Source organism: Rhinolophus ferrumequinum, chromosome 6, assembly GCF_004115265.2.
Source record: "Rhinolophus ferrumequinum isolate MPI-CBG mRhiFer1 chromosome 6, mRhiFer1_v1.p, whole genome shotgun sequence".
NCBI classification, from domain to species: Eukaryota; Metazoa; Chordata; class Mammalia; order Chiroptera; family Rhinolophidae; genus Rhinolophus; species Rhinolophus ferrumequinum.
Window position 1 is genome coordinate 24,465,963 of NC_046289.1, and position 15,685 is coordinate 24,481,647.

At 43.5% G+C, this 15,685-nt stretch overlaps 1 protein-coding gene across 1 annotated transcript; it reads right to left on the reverse strand.

The window, feature by feature from the left end:
- Positions 1-2,323: 2,323 nt before the first annotated feature.
- LOC117023638 (UPF0687 protein C20orf27-like) lies at positions 2,324-3,519 on the reverse strand. The gene has a single exon (XM_033108666.1). It carries the CDS (start codon positions 3,413-3,415, stop codon positions 2,891-2,893), a length of 525 nt encoding a protein of 174 aa, XP_032964557.1. The 5' UTR covers positions 3,416-3,519; the 3' UTR covers positions 2,324-2,890.
- Positions 3,520-15,685: the final 12,166 nt, after the last annotated feature.

A 15,685-nucleotide genomic window follows, 5' to 3' on the forward strand; every position in this document is an offset into this window, starting at 1 on the left:
TTTTTTTCTCCCCAGAATGAGTTCCCATTCCAAATAATGAGTGTCTTAATTGTGACCTCACTAGAGGAAAGAAACTTATCCAGAACTACCTAGCTAAACTTCTCCCAAATTCCTGAACCTCAGAATAAACGATGTGGAATAATCATTTGTTGTTTTAAGTTGCTAAATTTTGAGGTAGTAGATTATGTGGCAATATATAACTGATCCACACACTAAGAGAGAATTAGGGCTCCTTGGAAAATGGCTGATTCCAGGGGTGGGGCAGGGTAGGCATCAGATGAGCCTAGAACATCTTTTTTTCTAGAAATTAAGTTTTCAAAATATATGATGAGGCATGTCACAGGGACACAGAAGTCAGCTCGAAGGGGATCCATCCCTACTGGCTAAATTTGGGATAACTTGAGCAGCAAAATAAGTATGATAATGATTTATAAACATTGTAAAAATAGAAATTCAAGAATCTACACTGATAACAAACAGCTGGAATGGAGGGTTCTTGCTTACGGTTGAACAGTGAGGGTTTGAACTGTGTGGATCGATTGAAAAATATATATATGCCTATAAGTGGGCCCATGCAGTTCAAACTCCCATTGTTCAATGGTCACTGTATATTCAGTTTACGTTCTCATGCTTTCTATGTGTACCCTAACACCTTCTTTGTTAAAGAAGAAATCTGTTTGAATTTCCTCTTACACTGGATTCAACCAAAAGTACAAGGGCTTTTATGCCAAGAAAGAACCATATTGCTTTATAAATGTCAAGGGTGCTCCAACACCTTAAACTACTAAGTCTTTCCTCTTCTGTTGATAGATCTGTGTACGTTTAAGGGAACACATGCAAAATTCAAGCTATCTTCAAGTATGCCTCAAGTTTTATTTTCTACAGGGCCTTTTTTAGTCTCCTGTGCAGATATGTGCAAGCCCAGAGTCAGTCAAGCATGTGTGAATAGCTTGGGCTCTCTTTGGTGTCCACTATCCATGCATGCCACCTCAGCCAGGAGTATGCCTGCCCCAACCACAACTACATCCGCAGGCTACTGTTGGCTTCCTCCTGTTCACCTGTATTGAAGATGTCACTTCCAGATAAAGTATCCCCATTCAACCACAGCAAAAAAGCTGCCAGTCCTCATAGCCTGCCCTATCCTGGCAGAACCTCCACATATTGACTTGGGATGGTGGCAGGGAATAGGAGTAACCCCAAGCCAGAGCACCTCAGATTCCTACTGTTCTTATCTCTCAGATTCCCACTGTTCTTACCCGAAGTTCAGCAGTTCTCCAAGCATAAGTACTTCTTGGATTGTTATAAGCCTTTGGTCAATTTCTGGAGCACAAAATGGTTATTTATGTTAATTTTGTCCAGTTTTATAGTTGGTTTTTAGGGGAGTAGATTTTCTAATCTCCTCACTTGTCCATAACAGGAAGTCTGTTTATTTTTAAATTCCAAGTCATTTTAGAAAAGGACTTGAGATTTTTTTGTGCATCAAAAGAGGCATGGCCTAAAGAAAAAAAAATCTGAGGAACCCTGAATTAAGTCAATTCCCTCATTGTACAGAGGAAGAAAAAGAGACAGAGAAGCCATATGACTTACCCAAGATAAAATAACTTGGTTATGGGGTGGCCGGTTAGCTCAGTTGGTTAGAGTGTGTGCTGATAACACCAAGGTTGCCCATTTGATCCCCGCATGGGCCACAGTGAGCTGCGCCCTCATTAAAAAAATTAAATAACTTGGTTAGTTTTTTAAATAGTAGTAAATTAAGCTACCATTTATTTAAATAGTGGTGATAAAGCTACTTTTCCTAGAACATTGTTTTCACAAATTATTTAAAATATTGCCATCAGTTGATCACTTCTGTCTTTTTTCCCCCATATACAAGTATTACTTCTATGGATATATGACCCAGAATTTTATAATAATGAATAATGGATCGAAACTATTACTGGTTCCCATTCTTGTTACCAACCAAGAACTCGTTTCTAAACCATCATTTTTAACGGAAATAATACCAGATCTAAAATCTCAAAAACATAATTGAATAGAAAATGCAAGTTACAGAATGAAACAACAGTATGATTTCATTTACATGTAAAGTTTAAAAACATGCAAAATAATACTGTCTGTTGTTTATGGGTACAAATTATGTTGTAAATGCATAAAAGCATGCAAGAGAATGATAAAAGTCCCAATCCATATTGAGAATGACTACTTCTGGATGAAGGGAAATAAGATCAGGGAGGGGGTACAAATACAATTGTATTTCTTAAACTGAGTGGCGAGTGTCTGTGTGTTTGTTATATTATCCTACAAACTTTTTTTTTTTTTTTGGTATCCACTGAAAGTTTATTTCTTTAGGGTTTTATCCCAATCCGTCATTTAAAAACCAAGTAACACACACCTGGGGGGTAGGGGCTGGTAACTGCACCTCCCTCCTACTCACCATGGACAGCAGTGGGAAAGAGGGAGGAGGCAGGTGGCCAAAACAAGACAGCAGCAGCAGTAATGGGGACTCCGACATCACAGAGCCAGCTCCCGTCTCTCCCAGGCTCTGGCTGCAGCTCCTATAGCTTGCAGTGGAGAGTGGGTTGAACCCACCCCAGGTCCTTACCCCTTCCCCCTCAGATAGCCTCCTTGGGGGCTCAACCCATTTCTTCCGGCAGGAGACTGAGGCACACGGAGAGGAGGAAGTGGGAAGACGAGGGTGCAGGAGAGACAGGGAGATGGCACAAATGAAGGCAGAGGTGAGGTGTGAGTGACACCGTGGCTTAGAGGCCCCTGGGCAATCCCCCACACCCACCCCGGGGAGGGACCATGAAGCCACACCATCACACAGCATTTGGAGAGATGAGGTGGAGATCAAGGCTGAGGGGTCCCGAGGGGGGCCGGGGCGTGGGCCTCAGTCGAAGCCATGCCAGTCGCTGTGCTCCGAGTCGTATTCTAGCTCAGCACCCACGCACTTGACACCATCCAGGAGCATGGGTGTGCCATGGTGCCGGTCCATGACTCGTGCCTGCACCACCACACGCACACAGGTGCCGGCACCACCTTCACAGGCGAGCAGCATTTCCTCCTTGAGGACACCTTCCTTGTGTGCTGTGTACTCACACTTGATGCTGTAACCTTCTGGGACAGGCATGACACTGAGGAGCTTGAGGTGCCGGCTGGGAACAGGTGCCTCTTTGACGTCCTTGCTCAGCCTGTGCACCGAGGGCAGAGTGAAGGTAATCTCATACCTGTGCAGGATCTTCAGAAAGCCAACCTTGACCAGAAAGCTGCTGTCACTCTCCTGGGTGACCATGACGACTGAGTCATGGAGCTTCTCATCAAAGTGGACATGGCTCTGGGAGCCTTCTGCATCATGGCCTGCCGCAAAGCGGATACTCCGGACTCTGGGCTTGTTGCCCTTGTTGGCTGCAGCCATGGACGCCCTCCCTGCCACGGGGTGAGACACGCAGCTACTGCCGGACCCGCCTCTCAAACTCAGCAGTCTCCCATGCTCCAAGGACACCAGCAGGAGCCGTGCGTTGCGCACCCCGGGGGAGGAGCCGAGACGACAGCCTATCCTACAAACTTTTTGTATTCATAAAATATTTCATGATAATAAAAAGCATTCAATACCAAATATATTATTTTAAGGAGGACATAAGAGTTACATTTCAAGGAAAAGGATCAGGCTGGCTCTTGGAACACACAGCATCTGTAAAGAACTGAGATTTTTATTCCCCTAAGTGGTTTATGTGAGGAGCTCAGAGACTTTGTATGGTGAACATAATCTTCAAAAACCTTCTCTTTTTCTTAAAGAGAAACACTAAGCCTTCATACAGTGAACCTTTATGCTGGAAGACAAGTTAAGGGATGTATTAGTATTAAAAAAAATTGTGAAAGACTTTAAACTGGGCAATAAAGACGACTGGGTGCCCAGTCTAACAGATTATCTCTACCTTTCATTGTCTTTGAGCTATTTTACAACTCTGTGAAGTGCAAAAAACTGATAGCAGTGCAAATAATTCTTGTCCATAGAAATAGAAATGCAAATTGTTCCTGGAGTACAATTGATCTCTCTCCCTCTACCCAAGCAACCTTGTATCTATTAGTCAAATTAATTTCAGCACTGCTGATTGTCTATATATGTGTCTACTTCTTTATATTATCTTTTGAATCAGTTGTAATATCTTACTGGTTCCCTTGTTCATTAATGACAAATAAAATTTTGGACACGTGTTAATTTTATATTTGTATAAGTTATGATTTTAGTTTTTAAAGATAATTGTCCTTTAACATGAGGGAAGAGTGTGCGTTCATCTCATTTCTGCCAAACCACACATATTGTGTAATGCATGAGGCAGCTCCTCCTGGCTACGGACCTGGCCCCTTGGGATTCTTTAGTCCTATTAATTCTCTCCTGCTCTTTTCTTTTTGCTCCTCCATGTTAGATTTTTTTTTTTAAATCCATATTTGAATCTTGATTCCTTGCTTCCTTAGCAACTGGAAAAATAACACATATCCTTTACTAAGCAGGTTATATATAAGTACAATTATATATTATCATATATAGGCCATATATGGATTAAGGCCATATCTACATCCACAACATGAATGAAAAATTGAAGTACTTAGAGAGGTCAAATCAGATCCATTTCCCAGCTTCCTGCTGTCCAACCTCCCTCCTCCCAAACTCCAAATTTACCTTTAACATGGTAAACACCCTATATTTATACATATACATGTCAAATTAATAAGCAAGTGAATGGGTGCCGATTGTGTGCTTAACACCATAGTAGGTGCTGAGTGGCGTATCATGTGGATGAGAGTCCCTGACCCACAGAAGTTTACAGTTCATTTGGGATGACAGGGACATAACAGTATATGCAGTATATGATAAGTACTAAAAGGAGTGATATTGGCACTAAACGCTTCATTTATTCATCCATTGAGCAAGTCTTTGTGTATTGTCTATTTTATGCAGGCATTGGGGACTACAGTGGCGAACAGTGCTAACACAGACCATCCCTTCACCAAGCTGAGCCTAGAACGGACTAGGACAAATAATCAGGAGGTTACAATATTGCCTTGCCAGGGCTACAAGAGGGGAAGGACAGGATGTTGTGGGGGCACAGAGGAGGTACCCTATGTGCCTCGGAAGTGCGGGGGCTGGAAGGACCTCCTGGAGGAACTGCTATTGGAAGCTGAAATTGGAAAGACCTTAGGCCACATAGGCCAGGAGTTGGGTGTAGATGGCAATCAATCTAGACTGTGGGAACATTGTCTATGCAAGTGTCTAGAGGTAAGAGAAAGCAAAGCATGTTCAGGTAACTAAAAGAAGTTTAGTATGACTGACGGGGGTGGGGGTGGGGGAGAGTGGAAAGGGATGAGATAAAAGAAGTGAAAAGGGACCGCTAATTTACCTGGAGCCTTGTTAGCTATGGTGAGAAATTTCGATTTTATCCCAAGCACAATGGAGGAACTATTACAAACTTGTTGTTTCGTTTTAAAGATTTGGACCTGATCATATTTGATTTTAAAGAGCACACCCTGGCTAGAATTAGGAGAATGAATTTTAAATGAGTGGGACAGGAGACAGGGAGTCTAAACAAAAGATATTGATCACCTAAATAAAGGGAATGGGAATGGAGAGGAAACACAGACTACGAGATGTTTAGGAGTTAAAAATCAACAGATTTGATAAAAGATTGAAGTAGAGACAGCCAATGGGCAGAGGCATATGGGTCTGTCTGGTGTCCAAGACAGGCAACTGGACTAGAGATACAGATTGGAGAGTCAGGAATAATGGAACAAGATGAGATTGCTCGGAAAGGGGAATAGAGAGAAATACAGGAAGAAAGCCCAAGACAACCCTGAAGAAAACAGGTAGAGCAAGAAAAGTCCGCAAAGAAGCTGAAAGAGAATGACCTGAGACGTGGAAGAAAAAGCAAAATAGCGGAATGTCATGAAGGTAAAGGGAAAAGAATGCTTCAAAAACAAGAGCAAAATCAACAGTGTTTGAGGCTGCAGGAAGGCCAAGGAAATGAGAACTGAGTTGTGACTTTGGAATCTGAAGGGTAGCAGAATATACCACCCCAAGATGACTGTAGAAGTACAGGACATGCTACTTCAAAATATGTTGCTTTGATATATTGTTTTGTGCTGTAGATACTTGAAAAACAGTAAATACAGGGAGAGGCTTCCTCTGAACTTCCCTCATCTGCCAAAAGACAGATCCTCAATTGTCATAAATCCTCTCCCTGGGAGTTTCATCAACCAGGGAAAATTGATTCTTCTCACAGGAAAGGAGACTAGAAGTTGACACCACTACACCCAGACACCTTGTCATAAGCTATCATACCTCCCATCTATTCTTCTCAGGGCCCATTCATCTCTCCTAAAAATCATTTACTCTCCCCTGAGAGGTCTACATTCCTCCTCTTCTTTCCCTATTCAGATGGTATTTAAGCCTGAATTCTAAGCCTCCTCAGGGAGTTACTCAGTTTTCCTGGGTATTTCCCATGTATACATGAGGTATACATGATAATAAACATCTGTTTGTTTTTCTCCTGTTAAGCTATCTTTTTCACCAGGGTCTCCACTAAGAACTCAGAAGAGTAGAGGGAAAATTATTTTTTCTCTCCTGCAGATCATTTAGCCACAGGGAACGCATTGGTGGTTTTGGTGAGAACGTTTCAGTGGCGTGGTGAATGATGATTGCAATAATGGGGTAAAACGATACTACAGTTTTTTGACATTTCTTTTGTGATCACCAGAAATAAATGCATTTGTTGCCTCTCTATTCTGAGTAAGTATATTGTTTTCCCCATTTAACAATTATTTGCCTGTTTCTCTTGTCTTAATTTTTCTCATCTATGAAATGACTACCTTGGTATTTACCACCAGAGGTACTGAGAACTTTGAATAACATTTAGGAAAAAAATCTGTAATCCTCATACATGAGACCCATAACTGAAAGACCATACCATTATCATGGCTCATTTCATTTTATCTGGATGTTTTCCTAATTGGATTGGTTTTACATGTCGACATGAATTAGTATGCAGTGCTATTGTTAAATGGAGTGTTGATTTTCACTCCCCAGAGAGTTTTCTCCCTCAGTAATGGTAAAACAAAGCATCCATAATTGCAATAATAACACTCTCACCTGTGATCTTGTCATGCCGCAAGAATCTTAAAACAGGAGCTTGGCTGAATTATTGCTTAGAAGAGAGAGCTTCAGAGAAAAGGCATGTGCTGTAGGAACAACCTGAAGTGCCATTGTTTGCATTTTTCTTTTTCCTTTCCTATTTCCACATTTAATCTGTGAAAAGCCAGGGGAAGATGAGACCTGACATCATATAGCCTCTAACCCTTCTTTTAAATAGTTCTCTTTTCTCCCCCAGCTGCTCCACCAGTCCTGTGAGGCTCCCATGGACCCTTTGATCCTCCAGAGAGACTTCCTAATACCTGGCCCCAGCTACTCTTTCTTGCCTGGTTGACCACTGAAGAAATAATGAGCAAGAGCTTGTGGTTTAAGAGCTGCTGATTCACACCTCAGCACACATTCTTATCAGAACCGGACTCGATGGTGACGCGGTCAACACCATCTCAGCATTGGTCATGACAAGAGATAGTTTCATAAAAGATGTAGAGATGATATAGAAGTAAAAATAGTCGAGGATTGCATTTAACACCTCAGGTGTTTTTCTCTTCAGACCATTCAGGTGTCTTTCTCTTCAGAATGATACCTGTGATTATTCACAAGGAGAAAAGTAACTGGAACCAAGAGCGATGCTCACTAGTGTGCACTTGAACAGCACATGTCACATGAGCAGCAAACTCAGCTTTTTAATCAGTTATCTGTTCACAACTGTAGCCATTGTCTATTCTTTCAGATATCACCACTAAACATTGTTATAAACATGCCTCCTTTAGTTGATTTCAGCATTTTATCAATCTGAACACAGAATCCATTAAACCAGCATGACAGCAATCTCTTCTGACAGCACACCATCACTGAGTCGATGTGCTGGGTCGTGGGAGACGTGGAGAACATACCTAAGGAAGGGCAGGGGGAAGGGGAATGTATAATTAAATCAGGAATGAAAATCAACTGAAAGGGGTGTCAAGTGCAACGAGTCTAAAACACAATGTGCAACCAAACCCTTGGCAACGGTATGAAATCACTCTCAAGGAGAACATTCAGTTAAAACCCTATTTTCAGAAACTAGTTGGAAAAGGATTGCTAAGCAGCAGACGGCTGAGCATTATCTTTAGAAACAGCTAAATGACAGATACATAGTAAAAGTGGATAGGTGAACGTATATGAATAAAGATGTAAACATTTTGTTCTGAGTAAATTACTAAGAATTTTATATTTAAGGCTCTGCCAGAAGAAACTCTTGTTAGTTAGCTGTTTCGGGGATGGACATCTCAATAGGTGATGAGGTCATCCAACATTGTTCTCTATGCTCTGTGGTGCATGCAATGCTACAGTTGCTGAGGTCCCTGTCTTAGATGCCGGTGCATACACAGTCTTCATATACCACATATGTGTGTGCATACAATGCATCAGCTCTTACTGTAAAGAACAGCATAAGGCCCAGCTCATTATATGGCAGCATCACTGGAACACCTGGCAGCTTGCTGCTTTTTTCCTCCACAAGCCAACTTTAATTCTGAAGCTTTAATTAAAACCCAAAGGTCTGGGCCGGCCCGGTGGCTCAGGCGGTTAGAGCTCCATGCTCCTAACTCCGAAGGCTGCCGGTTCGATTCCCACATGGGCCAGTGGGCTCTTAACCACAAGGTTACCAGTTGAACTCCTCGACTCCCACAAGGGATGGTGGGCAGTGCCCTCTGCAACTAAGATTTAACACAGCACCTTGAGCTGAGCTGCCACTGAGCTCCCGGATGGCTCAGTTGGTTGGAGTGTGTCCTTTCAACCACAAGGTTGCTGGTTCAATTCCTCGAGTACCGCAAGGGATGGTGGGCTGCGCCCCCTGCAACTAGCAACGGCAACTGAACCTGGAGCTGAGCTGCGCCCTTGAGAACTAAGATTGAAAGGACAAACAACTTGAAGCTGAACGGACCCTCCACAACTAAGATTGAAAGGACAACAACTTGACTTGGAAAAAAGTCCTGGAAGTACACACTGTTCCCCAATAAAGTCCTGTACCCCTTCCCCAATTAAAAAAAAAAAAAAAAAAAAAAAACCAACGCTCTGCCTAGACTTGTCTATCCTGTGTGAATCATGTATCCAGGTGGCCATGCTTATGAGATCCATTGGGATATTTTTTCCCCTTTAATTCATCTTTTTTTTTTCATTGTTTCTGTCCCTTATAATCTGTAAGTGTGTTTCATTTAGCAGATCTTGCCTCTGTCAAGCCCTGAGTTATGGCTGACTGGATGGCTATATTTTCCTTGCTGGGGGAAGATAAACCGAAGTGACCAGCAATTGTCATAGCACAGCCATTGAGTCAGGAAGCCTTGCCAGGCCTACAGAAACCAGGAATACTGCTACTGGCAATGAGATGCATTATTTCCTCAATAGCATATGTCTCTCAGCCCCTCAGGGTATGCAGAGGTCTACTGACTGGAGGCCTCACACTGGTGCCACTTTCTCCCCAGCACATTGCCTCAGCACAACCAGGAGAAGCGGAAAAGAATCCTGGGCAGGGGGCAAGGCAGAGAGGGTGGTGACAGCCAAGGGGGATGCCAGCTTCCAGCTCTAGCTACCGTTACCACACAGTGTCCTCGTCCACACCCAGAGGAAGAGCTACCACAGCTCCAGATGCCCGGATAGTATTTTAAAAGATTGATTTATGTTTTTTCCCCTCCCTGAATATTTTCTTTCCCATCAAGCAGGGAATGCTATGCGTTATTGCCTCAGAGAAGGCAGATGAAAGTACAGACAAGAGAGTCTTTTAATTCTTGTTTACCAAGCCCTTAGGAGAATGTAGAAGGTTTGTGGTAGAAGTAGAAGGAAAATGTTCAAGAGTTTTACACTGGAATGTATTTAAGAAAGTTGAGGGGAACAGATTCCCTTCAGTCTTGGCTTCCTGGCAGGGCCCCCAGGTAGGTGGCAAAACCCCAGAAAGGAAAGACACTGGGGCCCTCAGCTTTGCAAACAAGCGCCATGTCCCAAGTGGGGTATGGAAGCAAAGGTGTCACCAGATCAGAAGGGGTTTCTGGGAAAGGCACAATGTTTGTCTCAGGGTTTAACAGTCACAGATGACCCAGTGACAGAAGGGCACCTCTGACATGGAACTGAGTAAGATGGGGGAATCTTCACCTGATCCCAAAGTGGGAAAAACCAGGAGTGACTGAAGTTAAACATTTTGCCTGTCTGTCGGCGTGGGGCTCAGAGGCAGAAACTCAATTGATACAAAAAACAAAGAAAGTGCTGTTCTGTGAGTCAGACTCTGTGGACTGAGAATTGTACATTCATCGGGAGAATTGTGGAGGGTTTTGTACTGTGTCCACATAGTTCAGCTGGAGCTACATTTTCCAGAATTCCCTCCCTGTATTGTACACGTTAGGGTTGGCCTTAAGAGAAACGTCAAGTGAGATTTGGGAGGCAGAAGTGAAGCAGCAGCCTGGAAGCTCTGAAGGTCGGTACAGGGCCCTGGGTGGCGCTGTGCTCACACACCATCATTACTGACCTCCTGGCTTACCTTGCCACTTTGGGCCAGCAGCTGAGCCCACAGTTCCTCCAGTTCCCACTGCTGCTTCCTTGCATTCAAAGTCTTACGTCACAGTTGGCTTCTGAGAAAACCCAACCTAAACCAGACCTCATTGGATGGAACAATGGGCTGAATCTGATAAGGTTCGATGTAAAGATTGGCTTTAAGATTTTGAAAACCATCTATCCATACACAGGGGAGATACCCACAATGTCTAATCACTGTTCAGCCTGGGCACCACCAGAGCAACTGCAGACCCCAGAGCTGGAGCAGGCTTCTGGTTGTGCCTGTGGAAAGTCCAAGAGTCCCAGGTTTCCAGTAATTTTACATCCTGTACAGCCATACCAGTAGAATATGTATTGTTTGTGTATAGGGTGCCGCTGGTGGAGATGAAGAGAAGCGTGTGAGAATGACCCAGATACAGCTGAGCCACCACCATTTCCTTCCTTAGGGCCTGCCTTAGCACTGCATGCTGGTCAAAAGAAACACAAGTCTGACTCCAGACAGCCTTGAAAGTAACAAAGACTTTCCTATATATCTCTCCGAGAGGTCAGTTGAGGAGTTACATTATCTGACAGACAGCAAGTTCTTTGCCCTCAAAGTCCCACCCATAATGCAGTTGCTTAAATCTTCTGTTCTCCAGAGGCTCCAGCAGGCAGTGGGCTCTCTCCAATGATCAACACTATCCCCCAGTCTGCACTGGCCCATAAACCATGGAGCTTCCATGTCATACAAACCAAAAGCTGTCCTCAAGAGGTTGAAGTTGGAGAAGGGGTAAGACTTGGGGGAGGAGAGACGAATTAGACATCAATTTTTTTTTTGTACCTGTCACCAGTGAAATTTAATTATTTAAATTGATCCTAAATTCAGGATCCACCCTCCTCACTGAATTCAGGCCTCCTATCAGGGAAAATTAGCAGTACATCCACAGTACAGAATAATAGTACATCCACAACTCAATTACCTCTCATATCCAAAGGAAGCCAGTCCCTAGTTCAGATAGGTATTAGAGAGAGGGTTGCTAATGACCTCCAAGCCCATTAGTAACCTTCCTGGTGTTGGCTTCAAATGCTGATATCAGCAGGCAGTATGGCCCATTGCCCCTTGGCAAGACGTGAACTGCTCTTTCTGTCCTGGCAGTCATGCTCCCAGTTCTCAGGTAGCATCTGCTATCGTCCAGACACTAAAATCCAGGCTAGTACAAAGGGCTTCAGAAATTGGCCGACTTCTAAATCCTTTCCCATTTTAGTCTTTTCTGCACTGATGTATGAAGTAAAAGTGTATGTGGTGAGACAGTGCCAAAACTCCATTTTCTCTGCTAATGGAAGAAAGTAGGAGGAAAGAAAACACAAAACAGGCTCTATCTTACAGGCTCACATTGTCATTCTCACAGGAGCTCACTTTCTTCCTGGGCAGCTTGCCTCTCGAGGGGAGGGGACCATGGAACCCCGGGTGGTGGGGCCAGGAACTCCAATTTGTGTCAGAAAGAATAGCAGTTGCCCGTGAATGCTGAGCAAATTCCCTAAGGCACCGAAGCAATAAGAGAAGGAATTCAGAGGCCACAAACTCTTGCTGCCTCTATCCCACCCACCTAGAAACACACAGGCAACAAGACATGGAATGGGAAAAGATATTTTCAACAGCAAAGCCCTAATAATCTAAAATATATAATACGCCAATAAACCAAAAAGAAAGACAACAACCCATTATTTAAAAAATGGGCAAAAGACTTGAAAAGGCATTTCATAAAAAAATAAAAATTAAAAAGGTGCTTATTAGGTACTAGAACAATGCAACTTAAAACAATAACGAGATACCTTTACACATCTTACAAAAAAAGAAAAGATTTAAAAGTCTGACAATATCAAATGATAGTGAGAATGAAAAACAATGGGAATGCCTCTGTACTGCTGGTGAGAGAATAAATTGGTTCAATCACTTTGGAAAACCATTTGGCAGTTGAATATCCACAGATCCTATGCACAGAGCCTTTTGCCACCTGTCCCAAACCCGACCACTTCTCTTCCAGGTCTTCTAGAACCCGGTCTGGATTAGCTTTTCAAAGAAATGAGGTCTGGGGCAGCTGGATGGCTCAGTTGGTTAGAGCACGAGCTCTGAACAATAGGGTTGCCGGTTGGATTCCCACATGGGCCAGTGAGCTGCGCTCTCCACAACTAGATTGAAGACAACGTGCGCCCCGCTGAGCTTCTGGAGGTGTGGCCAGATGGCTCAGTGGATTAGAGTGTGGGCTCTCAAAACAAGGTTGCCGGTTCAATTCCCTCAAGGGATGCTGGGCTGTGCCCCCTGGAACTAAAGATTGAAAACAGCGACTGGATTTGGAGCTGAGCTGCACCCTCCACAACTAGATTGAAGGACAACAACTTGGAGCTGATGGGCCCTGAAGAAACACACTGTCCCCCAATATTCCCCAATAAAATTATAAAATTAAAAAAAAAAAAAGAAATGAGGTCTGGTTTGAGGGGCTGGCTTTCCTGTCTGTCCCTCCCTCCCTCATTTCCTCCCTCTCCCTCTGTCTCTCCCTTCTCCTCTTCCTCCCCTCGTTTCCTTCTTTTAGTTTTTCAAAAGGGTGAGATAAAACATACGTATACAAAAATGCATAGAGTATATTCAAAAAACGCATAGAGTATATTTGGACAGTTTAACAAATAATTACAAAGCAACCCCCTGTATAACCAATACCCAGATCAAGAAATAGTGATTATCAGCATCCGAAGAGTCCTCTGTCCGCCCTGAGTAGTCACCATCCCCTCCATCCCCATTAGAACTACTATAATCCTTACATTCATGATATTAATTTCCTTCTTACTCTTTATAATTTTACCACCCATCTTTGAACTGTACATGTATGGATTCTCACTGAATACACTCTTCTGGTTGTCAACATTCTTTTCGGCAGCATTATGTTTGTGAGATTTAAACATATGGCTCTAGTTGTAGGTCACTCATTTTCATTGCTGTATTGTATTCCATTGTATGAATACATACACTACAATTATAGTGCAATTTCCCATTCTATTCTTGATGGACAGGGTTATGTCCAGTTTGAGCCTATTATAAACAATGCTGCCAAGAACATTCTTGCGCATAAATCCTGGTGCACAAGTGCAAAAGCTTTTCTAGGGCGATGACCTAGTGTGGCTTCCCTTTAATCCAGGCTTAGTGCATTCATGCTTCTTCCTAGTCTCCTCTTTCAAAACTAGCTCTCAGGAAAGGTCATAAATTCACTCATACTAAGGTAGGAATGGCTGAGAAGTATTACCACGTATCCTCTCCCATATAACTGAGCTAACATCAAATGAATTAATTTCTAATTGTAGAATCTCAGTTATCTGGAGGCTGCAGGTAAAATCTATTAGGGTTGGCCCTGAGAAAAAAAGTATCACATAGCAGTAACACATGAACCAAGAAAACAAACAAACAAAAAGCAAAAAAAAAAAAAAAAAAAAAAAAAACATGAAAAAATATCAGATCCAAGGTGTTATATTTATTATATTTTAAATATCTTCTTACTTTCAATAATCTTGTGAGGAAAAAACAGGGACCATAATAACTATTCTATCTGAACAGTCAAAAACCAGGCACAAGACATGAGTCCCTTCTCCAGTACTTAATGGCTAAGCTAATTGAAATGGTGTGGGGACAGAGTCCCAGAGAGCAGTTTCCAGGCTCTCAGCCTCACGTGGAAAGGTACTGGCTCAGGTAGTAAATGGCTGTCAGCTGTGGCTAATTGACCATCAGCGGTAACCGGTTAGCCAATTAGCCACTGTTATAACTGCCGCAGCTGCGTTGGTTGGTGAGTCGGTTGGTTGGCAGGCAGAGAAGCGGACAGCAGGTTGCAGGTCGTGTGGATCCAGCCTCCAGTGAGACTATAGTGCCTCCAGTGAGACTATAGTGGTGTGACTCCCCTATCTATGGCTCTGTGGGTGTTCCTTTTTGGTCTAGCCATATCCTGCTTTCTTATGTGGGGAGTGGGACCAGAGAACCTGCAGGCCACCTCGCACGACAAATGGCGCAGTGAGCAGGGTCTCCCGCATGACAAATGGTCAAGAAGAAATCCTTAAGGCCAGACACCCATGTTTGAGGCCCAGTTCCATCAGCTAGATAAGTCATCTTCTCCAAGCCGATTTCCTTATCTGTGAAATTTACATGACACTAGTACTTACCTCATGAGGTTGTTGAGAAGACAAACAAGAGTGCCTGCCACTCAGTAAGTACTCAAACAGTATTCAGTATCATTCTGCTTGTTTTTATTTTTGAAGCTGAGTGTGAGCCCTTTCTGTGAGAGCTAGGTAAGCAAATGATCTGAGCCAGGTTCACTGAGGCTATTGGGGATTGTCATGCAGAGTGTCATGCAGGGTCTCGTCTCCCGCTCCCCACATAAGAACACAGGATATGGTGAGGCCAAAAAGAAACACCCATGCATAGATAGAGGAGTCATACCACTATAGTCTCACTGGTGGCTGGGTTGGAGACACAGGAGGTAGGAGATACATGATCTGCAACCCGCTGTCCACTTGTCTGCCAACCAACCAACTCTACTTGTTAACTGCAATCTGCCGTGCTAATTGCAATCCGCACTTGCTAGCTCAGCCACCATCTTCTTGCTAGCCCCCATTTTTTGCTAGCGTAGCCACGGTAGTTATATTAGTGGCCAATGGCTCACTGGTTACAGCTGATGGCCAACTAGCCACAGCTGATGGCCATCCAATCACAGTTGATGGCCATTTACTACCCAAGCCAGCACCCTTCCACGTGAGACTGACAGCCTGGAAACAGCACTGCTGGCTCTTTCTCCACAGGGATCCTGGCAGGCTTAAGTGGTAAATGGAGGAGAAGAGGGAAAGAAAGCAAAAGTGAAGCCAGAGAGAGAAATGAAAAGGGGCACATCTGCTGAGCATGAGGAAAGTGCCAAATTTCCAGAGGTAGGTGGCTGAAGGCCAGTCGGAGGGGTGTGTGGAGGCAGAGAGAAGGCTGTTATAATAGGTCCTGCCTGGAGAGAGGTT

Coding starts and splice junctions, on each gene's coding strand:
- LOC117023638 (XM_033108666.1), bottom strand. CDS start 3,415: ATGGCTGCAGCCAACAAGGGCAACAAGCCCAGAGTCCGGAGTATCCGC.